Source organism: Leucopleurus acutus (assembly GCF_964270905.1).
Source record: "Leucopleurus acutus genome assembly, chromosome: 11".
NCBI classification, from domain to species: Eukaryota; Metazoa; Chordata; class Mammalia; order Artiodactyla; family Delphinidae; genus Leucopleurus; species Leucopleurus acutus.
In genome coordinates, this window is record NC_139152.1 from 31,244,542 (window position 1) to 31,260,853 (window position 16,312).

Here is a 16,312-nt window from a genome sequence, read left to right on the forward strand (position 1 = left end):
ATACTTGAGACAGGCCTAAGGCTTAAGACTAGGAAAGGAGCATGTGTTAGGAAAGATATCTCCCATCAGCATTTCTCATCCCCTCCCCCATGCAGTCTCCCTTCCTCACCTGCAACTCTTGCAGCATACAATTTTTGTTATTGTCAGTTCCTTCATTACTTCAAGCTCCCTTCAAATTCCCTTTTATTCAGGTTTATAGCCATACAACCACCTTGTTTCAAATACTTGACCTAACACACCCTCCTACACCCTCCAAGTCACCAGAATCCAGCTTAACAAATGTTATTTTCACTTATATATGAAGTTAACTCATGTATTATAAGCTGTTTGTGCCAATTCTGATGCAGAAAAATCAGCAGTTGTTAACTTCATATTAATTTACCTTTATAAATCATGTAAGGCTTAAGCTTTTAAAGTACACAATTTGATACTTTATGATTATTGTACAGCAAACATTCAAGTTTTCTTCAATAAAGTGGGGAAATTTCATATCTAAAATAACTATCTAAGCAGCAATGAAAAATATGTAAGTTTGCACTTTACATAGAATCAGAATCTTGGAGCTGGAAGGAACACTAGTAATCAAGTAATTTAAACCCTTTGACATTTAACAAGCAATGTCAACATTTTTGTTGACAACCAAAAAAGAAACTGTGGCCTGGTGAAGCTTATCAACTCAAGGGGACTTAAAACCAGGTGTCATGACTCCAAAGCCAGTATTCTGGAATATTGCCTCAAAGTTCAGTTCACAGACAGAGAAGCATCAGCATCACCCAGGAGCTTGTCAGATACGTAGAATCTCAGGCTCCATGTCAGTCCTACTGAGTGAGAATCTTCATTTTATCAACACCCCAGGTTATCTATATGCACATTCATATTTAAGAAGCCCTGTCCTAGAACACCAAACAATTCTGCTTTTGTTATCTATTAGGCATCATATAAAAATTGGAGGCAAATGCTATTCATTAAGTATATTTAAAGGACTTAACTATTTTAAGGTGGGAAAATGTTTCCATTATACTACTTTAACTATGCATTTTATTTTGACCTTTCGAAAGAGATAATTTTTCACATTTTAATGCTCTAATTTAATTCTAATGATAAACATAATGTCCTAAATATAAACTAATTAGGTGAGTCCTAAGATGACCTACAGATAGAATTATATTTTAATTATAGAATTATATTTTAATTTAACTATATAATTAAAATATAATTCTAGAATAAATTATAGAAACTTTAGAATACTATGTAATATGTAGGGTATAATTGTGGAATGTAAATTATTAAATAACTTAAAGAAAATATAATTTACAGTTTCATCTATTTAAAGTAAGAGATTAGTTTAATTGTTGCACAGTAAAAGTTCTCAAGGCTTATTTTCTGTTTGGTTGGTTGGTTGGTTATTTTTGCGGTACACGGGCCTCTCACCGCTGCGGCCTCCGGAGCACAGGCTCAAGACGCGCAGGCCCAGCGGCCACGGCTCACGGGCCCAGCCGCTCCGGGGCACGTGGGATCCTCCCGGACCGGGGCACGAACCGGCGCCCCCTGCATCAGCAGGCGGACTCCCAACCACTGCGCCACCAGCGAAGCCCCAAGGCTTATTTTTAGTAAGAAATAAAATTATAAAGTGGTGCTTCTAAAATAGTTAATATTATTTTGAAACCAGTTTATTTTCTTAATTATTTTGATATTGTAATCATGAGACGTTTAGAAAAATCTATAAAGAGAAGTTCTAATAAGAAGTAAAATACTACTTGATACTTGGTTAAATAATCATAATATTGAATGAGTATAATGCAAATTTTTATTATATTGGGAGTTCAGAAGCAGTGCTTCTAAATTTTGCTCAAATTTCAAATGGAAAAAAAAGAGAAGATCCTGGGTTTTTTTTCTGTTTTTTGTTTTTTTGGCGGTACGCGGGCCTCACTACTGTGGCCTCCCCCGTTGCGGAGCACAGGCTCCGGACGCGCAGGCTCAGCGGCCATGGCTCACCGGCCCAGCCGCTCCGCGGCATGTGGGATTTTCTCGGACCGGGGCACGGACCCGTGTCCCCTGCATCGGCAGGCAGACTCTCAACCACTGCGCCACCAGGGAAGCCCAAGAAGATCCTGTTTTTGATGCTGACTTCAGGTACATTTTAAAAGCAAAACTTGTTTTTCTAATTCCTCCTTAAATATGCCTTATAAATCTTATCTGTAGTAAGGCCACAGTTTCCTTTTACTTTGTTGCCATTTTAACGTTGTTTTCCTAACAAAGATTACACAAAATAAGGAAGAGATGAGAATGAACCCACCCATGACTTAGCATGTGCTGCAACAAAATGCGAATTCCCACCGAATTAATAATTCCCTGTCTGTTCACAAGTTTCCAAAAGGGATATTCTGAAAGTTAAAGGGTGGGGTTCTTGGGCCATTTTTAGCCATCAAAATTATGATAATCTATTCTAAATTCACAAGAAATTCTTGAATTTTAATTCATATAACCACTGGCTTTTATTCTTAAAAAGTATTTTTTTATATTTTCAGTGTTTTTGTTAATTTTATAAAATCATCATTATTTTTAGGAGCACCAAGCTAATCTAGTCTGAAACAATCTATAATTCTACAGCATATATCCTTTTGAATGGCAACTAAGTATTTAAATGACATTTTAATAAAAAACCTGGGAAATATTCCAACCTTCTTTCTTCTTGATTGCTTTCCTCAAGTTTCTGTAGCCTTCAAAATCACGAGGCACAGTATTGGAAGGCCAAGCCAATGAAGGACAAACCAGACAGTAAAAAGCGAAAGTGATAAGAAGGTAAAAATGATACATGAGCTTGAAGACTTTAAAATAAATTTTAAAAGATATCATCAAAGGACAATACACAGTAAAAAGGCAATACATTTTGTATGAATAAAAAGTAAGAAAAACAAGCAGCATTATATCTAAGAAGAGTATATATAGACTATCAGTTGAAATTATTCAGCAGTAAAATGTACAGTCTCAATTTATAAAGTTGATAAACAGTAAGAGTATTTGGATGCCATTGCTTTTTTTAACCTGAAATGGATCAATTTTCTCAGATTCCAAAAAAAAACCTACTTCCAATGATATCCTCTCTTCCTTGTAAACCTTTACAAAATACCTTTTTATGGCATCATTAAAAGAACTTCAAAAAGTAATGCCTTTATACCATAATATGAAAATACCATTAATACTACATACTAGGATACTAATTTTTAAACTTGTTTTCTATTTCAATATACTACATGTGAACATCACTAAATCTAAAAAAAATTCTATTTCAAAATTATACATGAAATGGTATTATGGTCAAATGAATATGACTGTTATGATATCAGTGGAAAACTGTGATTTTATTAACTGAAAATTAATATCACCGTACTAATTACTAGACTACCAAAAAGATATATCTAAGGCAAAGGTAGCAATAAAATGGGAAATGTAGTACATTCCATTAGTAAGATTATTTTTCAACCAGCAAAGTATGAGAAAAACTATAAATATGTATTTAAAAGCTTTGACATTTAAAGAATATTCAATACACAGAATTGGGAATCTTTACTCAGTGGAATGTACTGAATACCAGTATCTCTCATGTAGACAAAAAGATAGATGTGCTAGGCTCTGATTAAGCATATAGCAATCTTGATATAGTACACTTCTGCCTGAATTTCAAAACAAAATATTTTTTCAGAATCATCAGTATTTTAAAATGAAGAGATTGAGTCTTAGTTATGAATTATTTCATCAAGGCAGTTCTCATTTTAATTTTATAACATGATTTTTATTTGCTGGCCTGTGATTGTTTTTCACAATCAACTTATATACTGCTATTGCAAGAAGAGACTAGCAATCTTTCTGAGAAAAAAATTCTGCAGAGTGATATTCACCAGAGATCAAAATGTCCAGTATAATGTCTAGAAAAGGGTAAGAAAAGCCATCGCCTAAGAAATCTCTGGGTTTCTAGAGTTTCAACCTGACACCACTAAATACAAATATAATGCAGTCTGATGAATGAGTGAATTTTTTATAATGCAAGTCATTTAAAGCTAGATATTCAAAAATATGGGGATCAATGTATGAATGGTAAATTTTCTTTATCCATATACAGCAAAAAAAGTAAAAAAAAAAAAAAGTCTAATCTAGGCTTATACTGATGATAATGAGCTATAATGACTCAAAGGATATGGTTCCCTAGCAAAAAACCCAAATTTTCTATTTTCAGCATGAAATTTTGTTTACCTTACACTAGAGAGCTATATTAAAACATATGGATAATGTGAGCTAATAAGTAGATAAACTTTAGATGCCTTCCCAATTGTCTCTTTAAAAAATCACTACAATCAATAGTTCCAAATGACAGTAGAGGGGCAGAGATATAAATTAATAATCTGATACTTCTCCATAATTTAAAGGAGTTCAGTCTTTATTTCATTTAGTTCCATTTATAATACCTCTTCCACAGTTAAATGGGGGGGGGGATGACAAATCTTGCTAACCATTCTAACATTTGTGTAACTAAAGAAAATAGTCAATGTAGTCTATTCGATTATTCTTCCTTATTTTCTTACTACCTACACTTATGGATTATTTTACATCTCAACAGAAAATAAGCACAGGAAGAAGAGCCAACCTTTAAACCACACATCTTAGCAATTGGTTGTAGTTTAGATAAAGACTTTGACAAGAGGGTGAAAATTTCATGTAAAACAGGACTTATGGCATCCTCCTTGAACACAAATGTAGCTTCTGACATAAAAATGATACAGTTGCCACTCCACCAACCAACACTTAGTGTCAGAGGCCCTGAAGTCACTACAACCAAAGGCTAACAGCACAAAAACAAAGTAAATTAAAAGACATGGAGCTTCTAAAGAATTTGTGCATTCAGTGGGAGAAACAGAAGTAGCTATGAGAACTGGGACAGCTGAGCAAAGCTGAACCCAAAGGCCAAACCCCAGATAGGTTTTGGAAACTGTCAACCAAAAGGGGTAACAAAAATCTTCCCTACACTATTTAATTTTTTTTCTTAATGAGGTTACTGCCCAAATTTTCGATAGTTGGATTAATGCTTCCTCTTTCAAAATTACAAATATCCCTAGAGGAATTTTATTAGTTATAAGTCATTTCCACTGGAATGAGTTCCTTTCTCTAGTCAGATGGCTTTGTTTCCAACTTTGAATTTAAGGAGATGAGAGAAGAAAGTAGATGATTTTGAAACTGGGAGTGCTTCGGGCTAGGGAAGAATTACATGAGAACTGACCTCATAAGGGAGGAATGAATCAAGGTAGCATGGGGACACAGAAGGTCAGTAGGTAGGAATAAGAGAGAATGGCTAAGGCGGAAATTCATATTTTCCCCCAAAGGTTGGTCTACATTCATGGAAGGGAAACAAAGTTTCTTTCCCCTATTTTCCTTTTCTTATTCCCTTTTGAATTGCTCTTACCACACTATAGAATGAGTAAATATCATTTCATGTGAGTGAGTTGGGAAACCTGGACATTATGTACTTGTAACACTTTCTAGAGAAAAATTAGTTCCAAGTTCCAAACGATTTTAAATTGAACTTACTTACTATATATGCAAGGTTGAGGTAGAACCAAATTTTGCAATGTTCTCTTTGATAAATAAAATAAGTAAATATGAGGCATGTAATACAACTTAACCAGAATCAATATATCCAAACAGAAGCTACTCCCTCCAGAGTTCCTGTAGAAGACTAATCACTAACTTCAGTAAAGCTGCTGTCATTCTAAACACTTTATTATGTTTTGTTTCAACAACAACTCTTTATTATTTTTTGTTTCAACAACAACTCTTTATTATTTTTTGTTTCAACTTTAGCAAACCCTTTGGCTAAAATGAGAGCTTACCAATATTTTTAAGAAAGGAATTTACATTACACGCAGCTAAAAGTTATTGGTGATAAATGAAATGCTTTATCAAGCTGAGTAAAATAGAACTATTTATCAGTCAAAAACCTTACAACCCTGCATTGTCACAGAAATAACCTGCATCAGAGGTATAAATTTAGGGTACCTATGATCACTATAAAAACGTCAAAAGTGCCTAGGTTTCTATTGGGATCCCTATCTGTTTTTTATTATTCATACCCAACAGGTGATTATGGTAACATCTCTAAATTTACCTCAAAAGGAAAGAGCAGAATCAGTTCATGACCTTAAGAAATATACCCTTGCTTATCCTTACTTATTATTCATGAACACAAACCACCTACACCATTAAAAACAAGTCATACCATTTCACATTTTGACCACTACACAACTGAATTTTACAAATAAATGTTAAGTCATGTGCAGAAGTCTCATTTTCATTTCCACAGCATGTTGGGTCAAACCAGTTTTGATAATTCTGTGAACACTGTTACAGTTTTAATTGCCCTGCATAAGAACTAACCATTATATATTTCTTAATGCTGCCATAATCAGCCATCCATGAGCAACATCTTTTAAGACATTAGTATCTTAAGAATGCAATTTCAATTGCAATGCCTCCTAACCATAGATGTGCAACTCCTTGTTTTAATTATTCTAATCAGTCCTTTTTAACTCAAGGACAAACAGCAGAATTAATTTGGAGAGTTTAAACCTCTAATAACTTTGGTCAACTGACTATTCAAAGAAGAAATGCTTGGTTGTCAAAATAAATTTCTAAATAAACTGAGCAAAGCAGCAGCTAGACTAAATGTCAATAGTAATTCTAAAAAGTGCACCTCCATAACAAGCTATTTGACAAATAAGATATCTTTTCCCCCTTTGGAATATCTAGCCAAAAATGCTTAAAATTAATTTGACTGGCACGTTCAAAATATATTCTATGTAAGTAATTTGACTGCACCATAGAATCAATATGTAAACATGTAAACAATTTATGAGGTTTTAACCACTCATAGATTACAAGTGGTCATATTTTAATTTTCCTCCTCTTCTTTGCATCCAGTTGATTTCAGAGGGAGATATTACCAGGATGCAAGGAAAAGGAAGCCTAGAACAGTGGTGAAAAGCTGAGTAACTCATTGTTGGAAGAGTCAGAAAGCCTGAAATAACATAAATAACTTTCACATAATCAAATTAGAGCCCGCAGAAAATACTTAAGAGACCAAATGATATTAAATGACAGTCTGATGAATTAGTTTAGCCTTTAGTTAAACTAATCTAGACAGGAAGCAGAATATATCAATGAGACTATTTAATTGTATTAGAAAATGGAAAAAAAATGAAAATATTGAGTAATGGTAGAACAAGCTTTGCAGAAAAGATGAATGGAATGCAAAAGCAGCTATTTGAAAAGATAATAAAATAATTTCTAATAGTAATTTTACCTTATAGTCTAAATAAAATTCACTACCATATTATTATAAATAAATTAATTTTTTTACATACAAGTAGAGATAAATCTTTAAAAGTATATAATTATAATTGTCACCTATGTTAAATGACATTTTATTTATTAATATACTTATGAGACTATGTATACTCATTGCAACTGCAAATTAAAATAGCCTGAAAAGTAATTAGCAGTATAGCAGTGATTTTATAGCACTACCTTTTTTTCTTCTTCTTTTCTTTCCTTTTCAGCTTCTCTAAATCCTTCTTAGCTAGATCTATAATCTCAATGGTCTCTTTGTCTGAGGATACTATAGTAGGAGAGAAAGCTGATGATCCACTGAAGTACGGTGATCTTGCTGTGGCTCTTGTCAAGTTTTTTCGAAGGTTCTCATTCACTGCTTCACTTTCTAATAATTTTGCCCTAATGAATAAAAATACACTTAAGTTGGAAACATTTTATTATTGTGGTAAATAATACTTAACATAAAATTTACCTCCCTAACCATCTCTAAGTTCTACAGCAAAAAGTACACCCACACTGTTGTGCAACCATTGCCACCATCTACCTTCAGAACTTTTTCATCTTCTCCAATTAAAACTCTGTACCCATTAAACACTAACTCCTCATTCCCCTCTCCTCCCTAGCAACCACCATTCTACCTTCCATCTCTGCAAACTTGACAACTCTAAGAATAAACAGGGAACATTTTAAATGAGTTGTTTTGCAAGCTAAAAAGTTTCCCAAAATGTATTTCAACATTGCTACAAGGTATGGCTTTTTTAACATATGTGTTCACAAACATTAGTGTTTAAGATATTTTTAAAATTTCCTGATCAAATAACTGTAAATTTGAAGTAACACTCTTAGTGCTCAAAAGTGCCAGTGATAATTAGATTACTTGCATTCTGGTCAATAGGCACTAGTTATCCTTGCTTTGTAAATTCATCTTTGAAACTTAAAATGTGCAAGCAGCATGGTTCCCTTCCTTCCTGTTCCTCATTCATCATGCTATAATAACATTTCCAAATCTTTGTAAGGAATAGTTAGCCAAACTTGCCTCTAACTGGCTGAAAGATATCTGGCTCCTGAATATGGCATGGGAAAAGATGAAATCTCCAAGGACCGAGTTTGATAATTAAAAACATTCTTTTGTTTGCTCAAGCGGTCCTCATAATGACAGGAAAATAATGTATGTGCTGTCAGTAATAACACTGAATGATAAGATCCTAAAAGAGCCTGGATTCTTGAGACTACAAGGGATTCAGAGAGTCCTCTAGGCCAGTTCCTTTAGACCATTTGATCTAAACCATAAAAGAACACAATTATCTACTTCAGTATAATAAATTTCCCAGGTCAATTTGGCACAAGGGTGATTGAGACAAGGTTATAAGGAGAAAATACTACCCACTATCTCTGTCTCAAAACTACATTACTAAGCACTTTTGCCATATGTTCAAATGTTTCAGAGGAAGGTGCTAGATTATTTGCAACTACTGAGCTCTAGAAGGCACAGTCAGCTGTGTTTTTACACTGCCTACCAAAATTATTCATGACACTGTTGAAATCAACTAGAGACAGAATATACACAAATCAGTGAATATGTTACAAATAAGTGTCCTATATATTCTTTAATGAAATTGTTTTACTTTATATTTGGTGTTGCAACAGTTACAATGTTTTAAAATGGTTAAATAGCTGTGTACAAACTTTTAAGTTAAATGATTTCAAAATTATTTTAAAGAAAATTCTGAATATAATGCTGTCATTTTTTAATAAGAGGACAACCTAAGTATAAAAATGCAGCTTAATGATAAAAACTCAGTAAAAATTTACACTTTTCTATATTTTCAATATCTAGCACAAAGCCTGGGTACATAATAATGAATGTTAATAATGAATGAAGGGGACTTCCCTGGTGGCACAGTGGTTAGGAATCTACCTGCCAATGCAGGGGACACGGGTTTGATCCCTGGTCCGGGAAGATCCCACATGCTGCGGAGCAACTAAGCCCATGAGCCACAACTACAGAGCCTGAGCTCTAGAGCCCGCACACCACAACTATTGAGGCTACATGCCACAACTACTGAAGCCCACGTGCCTAGAGCCCGTGCTCCACAGCAAGAGAAGCCACTGCAATGAGCAGCCCGCGCACCGCAATGAAGAGTAGCCTCGCTCGCCACAACTAGAGAAAATCCTGCGCGCAGCAACGAAAACCAAACGTAGCCAAAAATACAAATAACAAATAAATAAATAAATTTTTTTAAAAAGACCCTTTTAAAAAATGAATGAAAATATAAATTAGCTATCAATTAATGACCTGTTTTTAATTAGCTCATTTATATAATAATCAGACAATTTGTGTTTATTACCTGATTTTAAAAATCTGCATTTGGTATGGGCATATTTTTAATGCTTCTTCCGTCCTGGTGCTAATAAAGGCTGAAACCTTTAGGGCTCACCTCCAACTCCACCAACCCCACACTACATTAGTAGATCCTGCTTTTTGTATGGGCTGTAGAGATAACATCTCTCTCTTTGCCTCTCCTTCTCTTCCTACTCACCCAATCACACACTTGTTGCTGTCTGCATTTCATTTAATAGGAGACCAAGCAGTGAGGCATGAGGGGAAGTACACAGACTTCCTTGGGAAGGAATAAACTGAGGCTTGCATCTCAGCCTTTTCACTTACTGAATATCATCTCAGCTTTTTCACTCACAGAATCTCTAAATCCTTCATTAAATGGAGATGAAAATATATACTTCCCTAGGACGGTTATGAGGATGATGATACAATGAATTTAAAACTCACCTAATAATGTTTTTAACAAATAATAACTATTCTTATCAAAAAGTTGGAAACAATATAATTATCTAACAGTAGGGGATTAGATAAATAAATCAATTACAACCCATGAGACAGTACTCATGGAGCCATGCAAAAACCATGTTAGAAAAATATTTAATAACATTAAAAAATGATCCTAATATCTTGTCACATTTCAAAGAATAGATAGCAAAGCAATACATACACCCCGATACAAATTTTGCTAAAGTATGCATTGAAAAATTATTGAAGAGATACACCAAAATGTTAACATCAGTTCTTGGAATGGTGAGAATATGGGTGATTTTAACTTTTTAAAAACTTTCCTATATTTTCAGAAATTTCTACAAAAATTTTGAACTCCAGAAAACTAAGATTAATTATGACTATTATCATTTCACAACAAATAATGTGATGTGTAAATTTATTAAAAGGTAACTAGTATTATTTTATAATTAAAATGATAAGACTTAAAATATAAACATTCCCATGTAGCAATACATTTACATAATTTACATTAAGTTTAAGTAGCTGTGAATGAATGTCTTCCTAAGAGAAAGTATTGATTAAAATATGGATTGGAGTAGAATTTTGTAGATGAAACAGAATGTGAGAACTTGGACCTAAATAATAATATGTTAGACCTTTACAGTATTTTTCAATTTAATAATTTTTACATCCTGTTCTTTTATTTGAGCCCCATAATAACTCTTTGAGACTAGCAGGTTATTACCTCATTCTTACAGATAAACACTAAAGATCAAAGAGTTAGGTAATTTGCCCAAGGTCATATACTTAATAAACAGAGCTTAAAAATTTCAATGCAGGTAATTCAATTTAAATTCAAAGATCATTTATGTTTATCTCATATGTAAATTATTTTTATATTATAAATTACAGTCCCGAGATCTGAGAAGACTACACTTTATGAATGGGACAAACTGAATAAAAGAGCCAAAAAGCTATTAACCTATACCACGAAAGATTTGATCACTGACTGAACTCAAGGCCTAAGAGTCATCATTGTTCTCTAGATGGCTTAAAGAATAGTCTTAACTCAAGAACTTGAAGAAGAAAGATATTAGATGCTCCTTTTAGCTACTAGAAGGAATGGAAATGATTCAGTCAGTTTTCTAGGAAATAATGACACTAGTCAAGCCATTCACCAAATAATGAGATCAAGCTTAGATATGGTCTTAGAATACATGATGGAAGAGAGGAAATCAAGCCCAAGAACCAGAGTATGGAATCAGCCTTAACAATTGACCAGTGCCAAGAAAATAAAAAAAGATAAAAAGAAGCAGACTAGGAGCAGGAAAAGAATCTTTAGGAACTAAAAGACACAGATATTAGTTTTGTCTGAAGGAATGGTAAAGATGGGGTCTACAGAGTCAGGAAACACAGGAGACTGGTCAGAGGACAAGTTTTTGGCAGTAGGCAGGAAAGAGCACTGCCAACACAAGATGGAAACTGCAAGTCCAGTTTGGCAGCTGACCAGAACTACAACCTAAGGTCCCAAAGGTCTCCATCAAAAAGGTAAAGTTTGGAAATATATAAACAGAATAAAAGTAATAGTTATTTGAGTAACTTTATCTATTGCTACATCAGATGTTTTCTCACTGGTTTTTATTTTTTGAAGCTTTTAAGGGACCTGGTGTGCCTTACGGAGGCAGAAACAGTAGAAACACTACTCATCTCTGTTTAAGAATCTCTAGAATAACCAGAGGAAGAGAGAGGGAAATAGAACACAAATACAAGACAGAGAATTGTTAGGGTAGCTGTGAAAGATAATCTCTCACTTGGTTATTTTCTGCAAATGGATAACAAAAGTGAGATCTGAGCTATTTAGATGCTCCCAATGGAGCTGACTGTAGTTCTACTTGAAGAGAAAGCAGCTCAGCCATCAGGGCAAACCATGGAACCTGAAAATATTATAGAAATGATTAGTGTCCTTGATCTACTTTCTGACCCCAATTCTTCCAGTCTGTGCTCAGTGGTCCCCTCCACATTCCCACACCTGGCATGGGTGTTCTATTTACTGATTTCTGTCATTCCATTTACTACATGTGACTATTTATGTAAGTTGACCCACCTAGACTGTGAACTCTTTGTTTATGTCATACTTGTTCAGTCCATGGCATGATGCTTGGCATACTGTGAGTATTTGCAATATGTGTGTGAAATGTGGGTGATGAATGAGCCTTTGTATATACCACAGAGGCAGGCAAATTGGTAGGGATGCAATGACTCACACATATAGAATAGTTGAAGAAGTATAAGGGAACAGGAGTAATGGGAGATTTTAAAAATTAGAGATGACTTATTGATGTTGACCATTCCCAAATGGTGGGTGAAGAGGCACAGGGAGGTAACTTCATCTACACCAATTATGCCTGTTGTTATATGAGGTTAGGTAAGCTTCCAATTAAGGGTATAACAACAAGAGCAGGAGGATAACCCAGGAAGATAATGTGGGAAGAGGAAAGTAGTTTGTGACGTTATGTTCCCATATGTTCCGTTATAGGCAAGTACCTATTCCCCTAAAGTTAACCTGACCAAAGGGCTGAAATATCACTGTGAATAGTTACTACAAAATAAGCCCAAAAAATAGCAATAATACTTCACTGCAAAACCCAAAATACGTGCATTATATATTACAGAACGTGAACTGTACCTGAGATCTTCAATTTCTTTAATATAATTGTGAATCATATTACTAATCTCCTCATTCCCTTCACCTGCAGGATAAAATAAGGAAAGGGGGAGAGGGATAAATTGGGAGATTGGGACTGACATACACACACTACTATATATAAAAATAGATAACTACTAAGAACCTACTGTATAGCACAGGGAACTCTACTCAATACTCTGTAATGACCTATATGGGACAAGAACCTAAAAAAGAGTGAATATATGTATATGTATAACTGATTCACTTTGCTGTACAGCAGAAAGTAACATTGTAAATCAACTATACTCCAATAAAAATTAACTAAAAAAAGAATTTCCTTTAAAATTCAACAGAACAGAATGAGAGAAAAAACAAAGTTATAGAAACAAACAATAATGCTTTGAAACATAATTTAAACAGCAAATTTCCTGCCCTTAATTACATGAGCAGAAAGTAAGATAATATGATGAAGCATAGGGCATATTTTGTTTCTGTAAGAATGTATTATTTACAAATTAAGTATTAACTTAAAATCACAGATTGTATACACAGAGATTGACTTTTTCACTTCAAATATTCCACAGAGTTAACAAATATGAAGAATATTTCCTGCTCTCCAAAAGTAATCCCTCACTCATCCCACCCTACATACATACCTGCTCTGGCAAGAACTTGGTTGGCCTGATCACTAACAAGCTGTGTGATTCTGGTCCTCAATACATCAACCGTCTCTTGCATGGCTTTAATTCTTACACGCAGGTTGTTATTTTCAGTCTGTAGCATAGCATTCTCATGAAACATATCATTGATGCTTTCCACACCCTCCTCGTCGATTATTCTTTTACCCTAGAAAAGAAAAATATTTCCCTATTGATTGAGAAGTTTTAAATACACAAGAGTTTTGTTAAAGGATACTACAGGATTATGCAGTTCTACAACCAAGAGCACTTTTGTCTTAACAGCCTCAAGGCAAGAGATCCTTTTCCCTCTACTACATCTCTCCTTTGAGCATTTGTCACTAAAGAATCTGACTGGGAAGGAAGTATTTTGAAACAAGAGGCTGGTCAGGTTGTTAGACTGAACATTATTAAAGGCTACCCACACATAAAACTAGAGAATTCTACCTCCAAAAGGAAAGATGCCACCACTATGACAAAGAGACTCCAGAAACATATATGTGCAAGCCATCACAAAAAGGTATCACTGTGTACACAAAATGTATCACAAAATGCAAAGTCAAAACCATTAGCTTACTGTTTTGTACTCCATAAGCTCCATCTGAAGTCGTGTGATCTCACTACGGAGCGCATTGATCTGCTGACTAGCTCTGTCCTGATTGACCATCACCTTGTTCTTGATATTTCTAGCTCGATTGGCATATTTCAGGGTATTTAAAGTTTCCATAAAATCTCTGTCTGAAGGGCTGACACATGCTATCATGATTGTTTGGCTGAAAGTTACAAAAAATAATTAGGTTTACAGATAAAAGCAAATAAAACACTGAAATAATCATTTTAAAATTCCCGCCTTTTGAATAATATCTCTCCTTCGAGATACCAAAAGATTGACATTACTAACTTAAAAATAAAAGCAAATTTATAAGCCCCAATGCTTTAAGACTATCTTAAGGAAAAAGATTTTGTTTGCTTGGCTAAAATTGGGGAAAATTAATTTATATTATACTTTTTTGACTCATAATACCATATACTCATAATACAAGTGCATATATTTCTCACCTCTTTAAAAAATTTTTTGAAGCAATATACACAGAATAATTCTAAAATTTAATCTATCTATAATATGACATGTTGAAATTCAAAAATCATTGCTTTCATTATCTACTTAATATTTCAGGATTTTTTTTTTAACTTTTATTTATTTTTGGCTGCTTTGGTTCTTCGTTGCTGTGCACAGGCTTTCTCTAGTTGTGCCAAGCCGGGGGCTACTCTTCCATTCGTGCACAGGCTTCTCATTGCGGTGGCTTCTCTTGTTGCAGAGCACGGGCTCTAGGCATAAGGGCTTCCGTAGTTGTAGCACGCAGGCTCAGTAGTTGTGGCACATGGGTAGTTGCTCCACAGCATGTGGGATCTTCCCGGACAAGGGCTTTAACCTGTGTCCTCTGCACTGGCAGGCGGATTCTTAACCACTGTGCCCCCAGGGAAGTCCCTATTTTAGGATTTAAATTTTTTCTTTTTATTTAATCACTTGCATCCTGATTTTTTATTTCAGCAAAAAGTTTTACACAAAATCCTATCACCTGATCAAGAAAAGTATTTAGTATACCCATATGTTTCACAATATGAAACGTCATTTGTGATTGAGTGGTCAAAGTTCCAGAGTTTCTGGCTAGATTACATAGGAAAACTGGGAAACATTATTTTATCGTCATGATGAATTGCTTTACCAACCAAAGAATAGGATAATAAAATGCTTATTATGCCTAAGCTATTTCTGTCAATGAAAAAGATGTGGAGAGTCTAATGGGCACTTGCACACTAACAGTTAAGGAGCTAATTTACCCACCCTGGTAGGAAATTTATACCTATCAATTCTAATCTATAGCCTCCTAGCTTCCTGCTTCCACTCCTGCCTTCTCCCAATAATCTCAACACGGCACTCATAGTAACACTTTTATTTTCTTCTTCTTATTTTTTTTTAGTATTGTCAAGCTTTATTTTTACTCATTTTAGATGTGTAGTAATGTCTCATTTTTTAAAATTTTTTAAATTTTTACACAATTTTTAAAGGTTACTTTCCATTTATAGTTATTACAAAATATTGGCTATATTCCTCATGTTGTACAATATATCCTTGAGCCTATCTTACATCCAACGGTTTGTACCTCCCACTCCCCCACCTCTATATTGCCCCTCCCCGCCACTGGTAACCACTAGTTTGTTCTCTATACCTGTGAGTCTGCTTCTTTTTTGTTATATTCACAGTTTGTTGTATTTTTTAGATTCCACATACAAGTGATATCATACAGTATTTGTCTTTCTCTGTCTAACTTATTTCACTTAGCATAATGCCCTTCATAGCAACCCTTTTAAAAGGGGTCCCATTCCACCCATCTTTATTCCTTTGTGAACTCTTGCTCATCCTTATTTACCCTTACTTTTACTATTATTCAAGATTCAACTCAGAGATCATCTAGTCCAAGAATCCAACACTGAGTTTGGCTGTACTCCTTTCTCTCTGCTTCCTCATACCCTTTGCATACCTCTTTTTTGTTGATTATGATTATATTGAAATTTTATAGATCCAAACTCTTAGATACTAAACTCCTAGAGGACAAGGATCATCAAATATTTTTTATTCATCAGACTACTTTGTACAACACAGTATTTGGAACATATTAGGTCATTACTATTTGTTTGTGTTACTTAGAACATATTAGATCCCTAATAATTGTTTGTATGTCATGCATATATTATATTTATTTATTTGAAGTCAGA

General features: G+C 34.3%; 1 protein-coding gene across 4 annotated transcripts in view; it reads right to left on the reverse strand.

Annotated features, from left to right (window-relative positions):
• Positions 1 to 16,312, reverse strand: part of KIF21A (kinesin family member 21A) — a 155,906-nt gene that overhangs the window by 51,851 nt on the left and 87,743 nt on the right. For all 4 annotated transcript variants that reach the window (XM_082850386.1, XM_082850389.1, XM_082850387.1 and 1 more), the window contains exons 8-11: positions 14,112 to 14,307; positions 13,514 to 13,703; positions 12,858 to 12,921; positions 7,576 to 7,779 (exon numbers count right to left, since the gene is read on the reverse strand). In XM_082850386.1, coding sequence (XP_082706512.1) covers positions 7,576 to 7,779; positions 12,858 to 12,921; positions 13,514 to 13,703; positions 14,112 to 14,307 — 654 coding nt within the window. The remainder of the gene's footprint in view (positions 1 to 7,575; positions 7,780 to 12,857; positions 12,922 to 13,513; positions 13,704 to 14,111; positions 14,308 to 16,312) is intronic.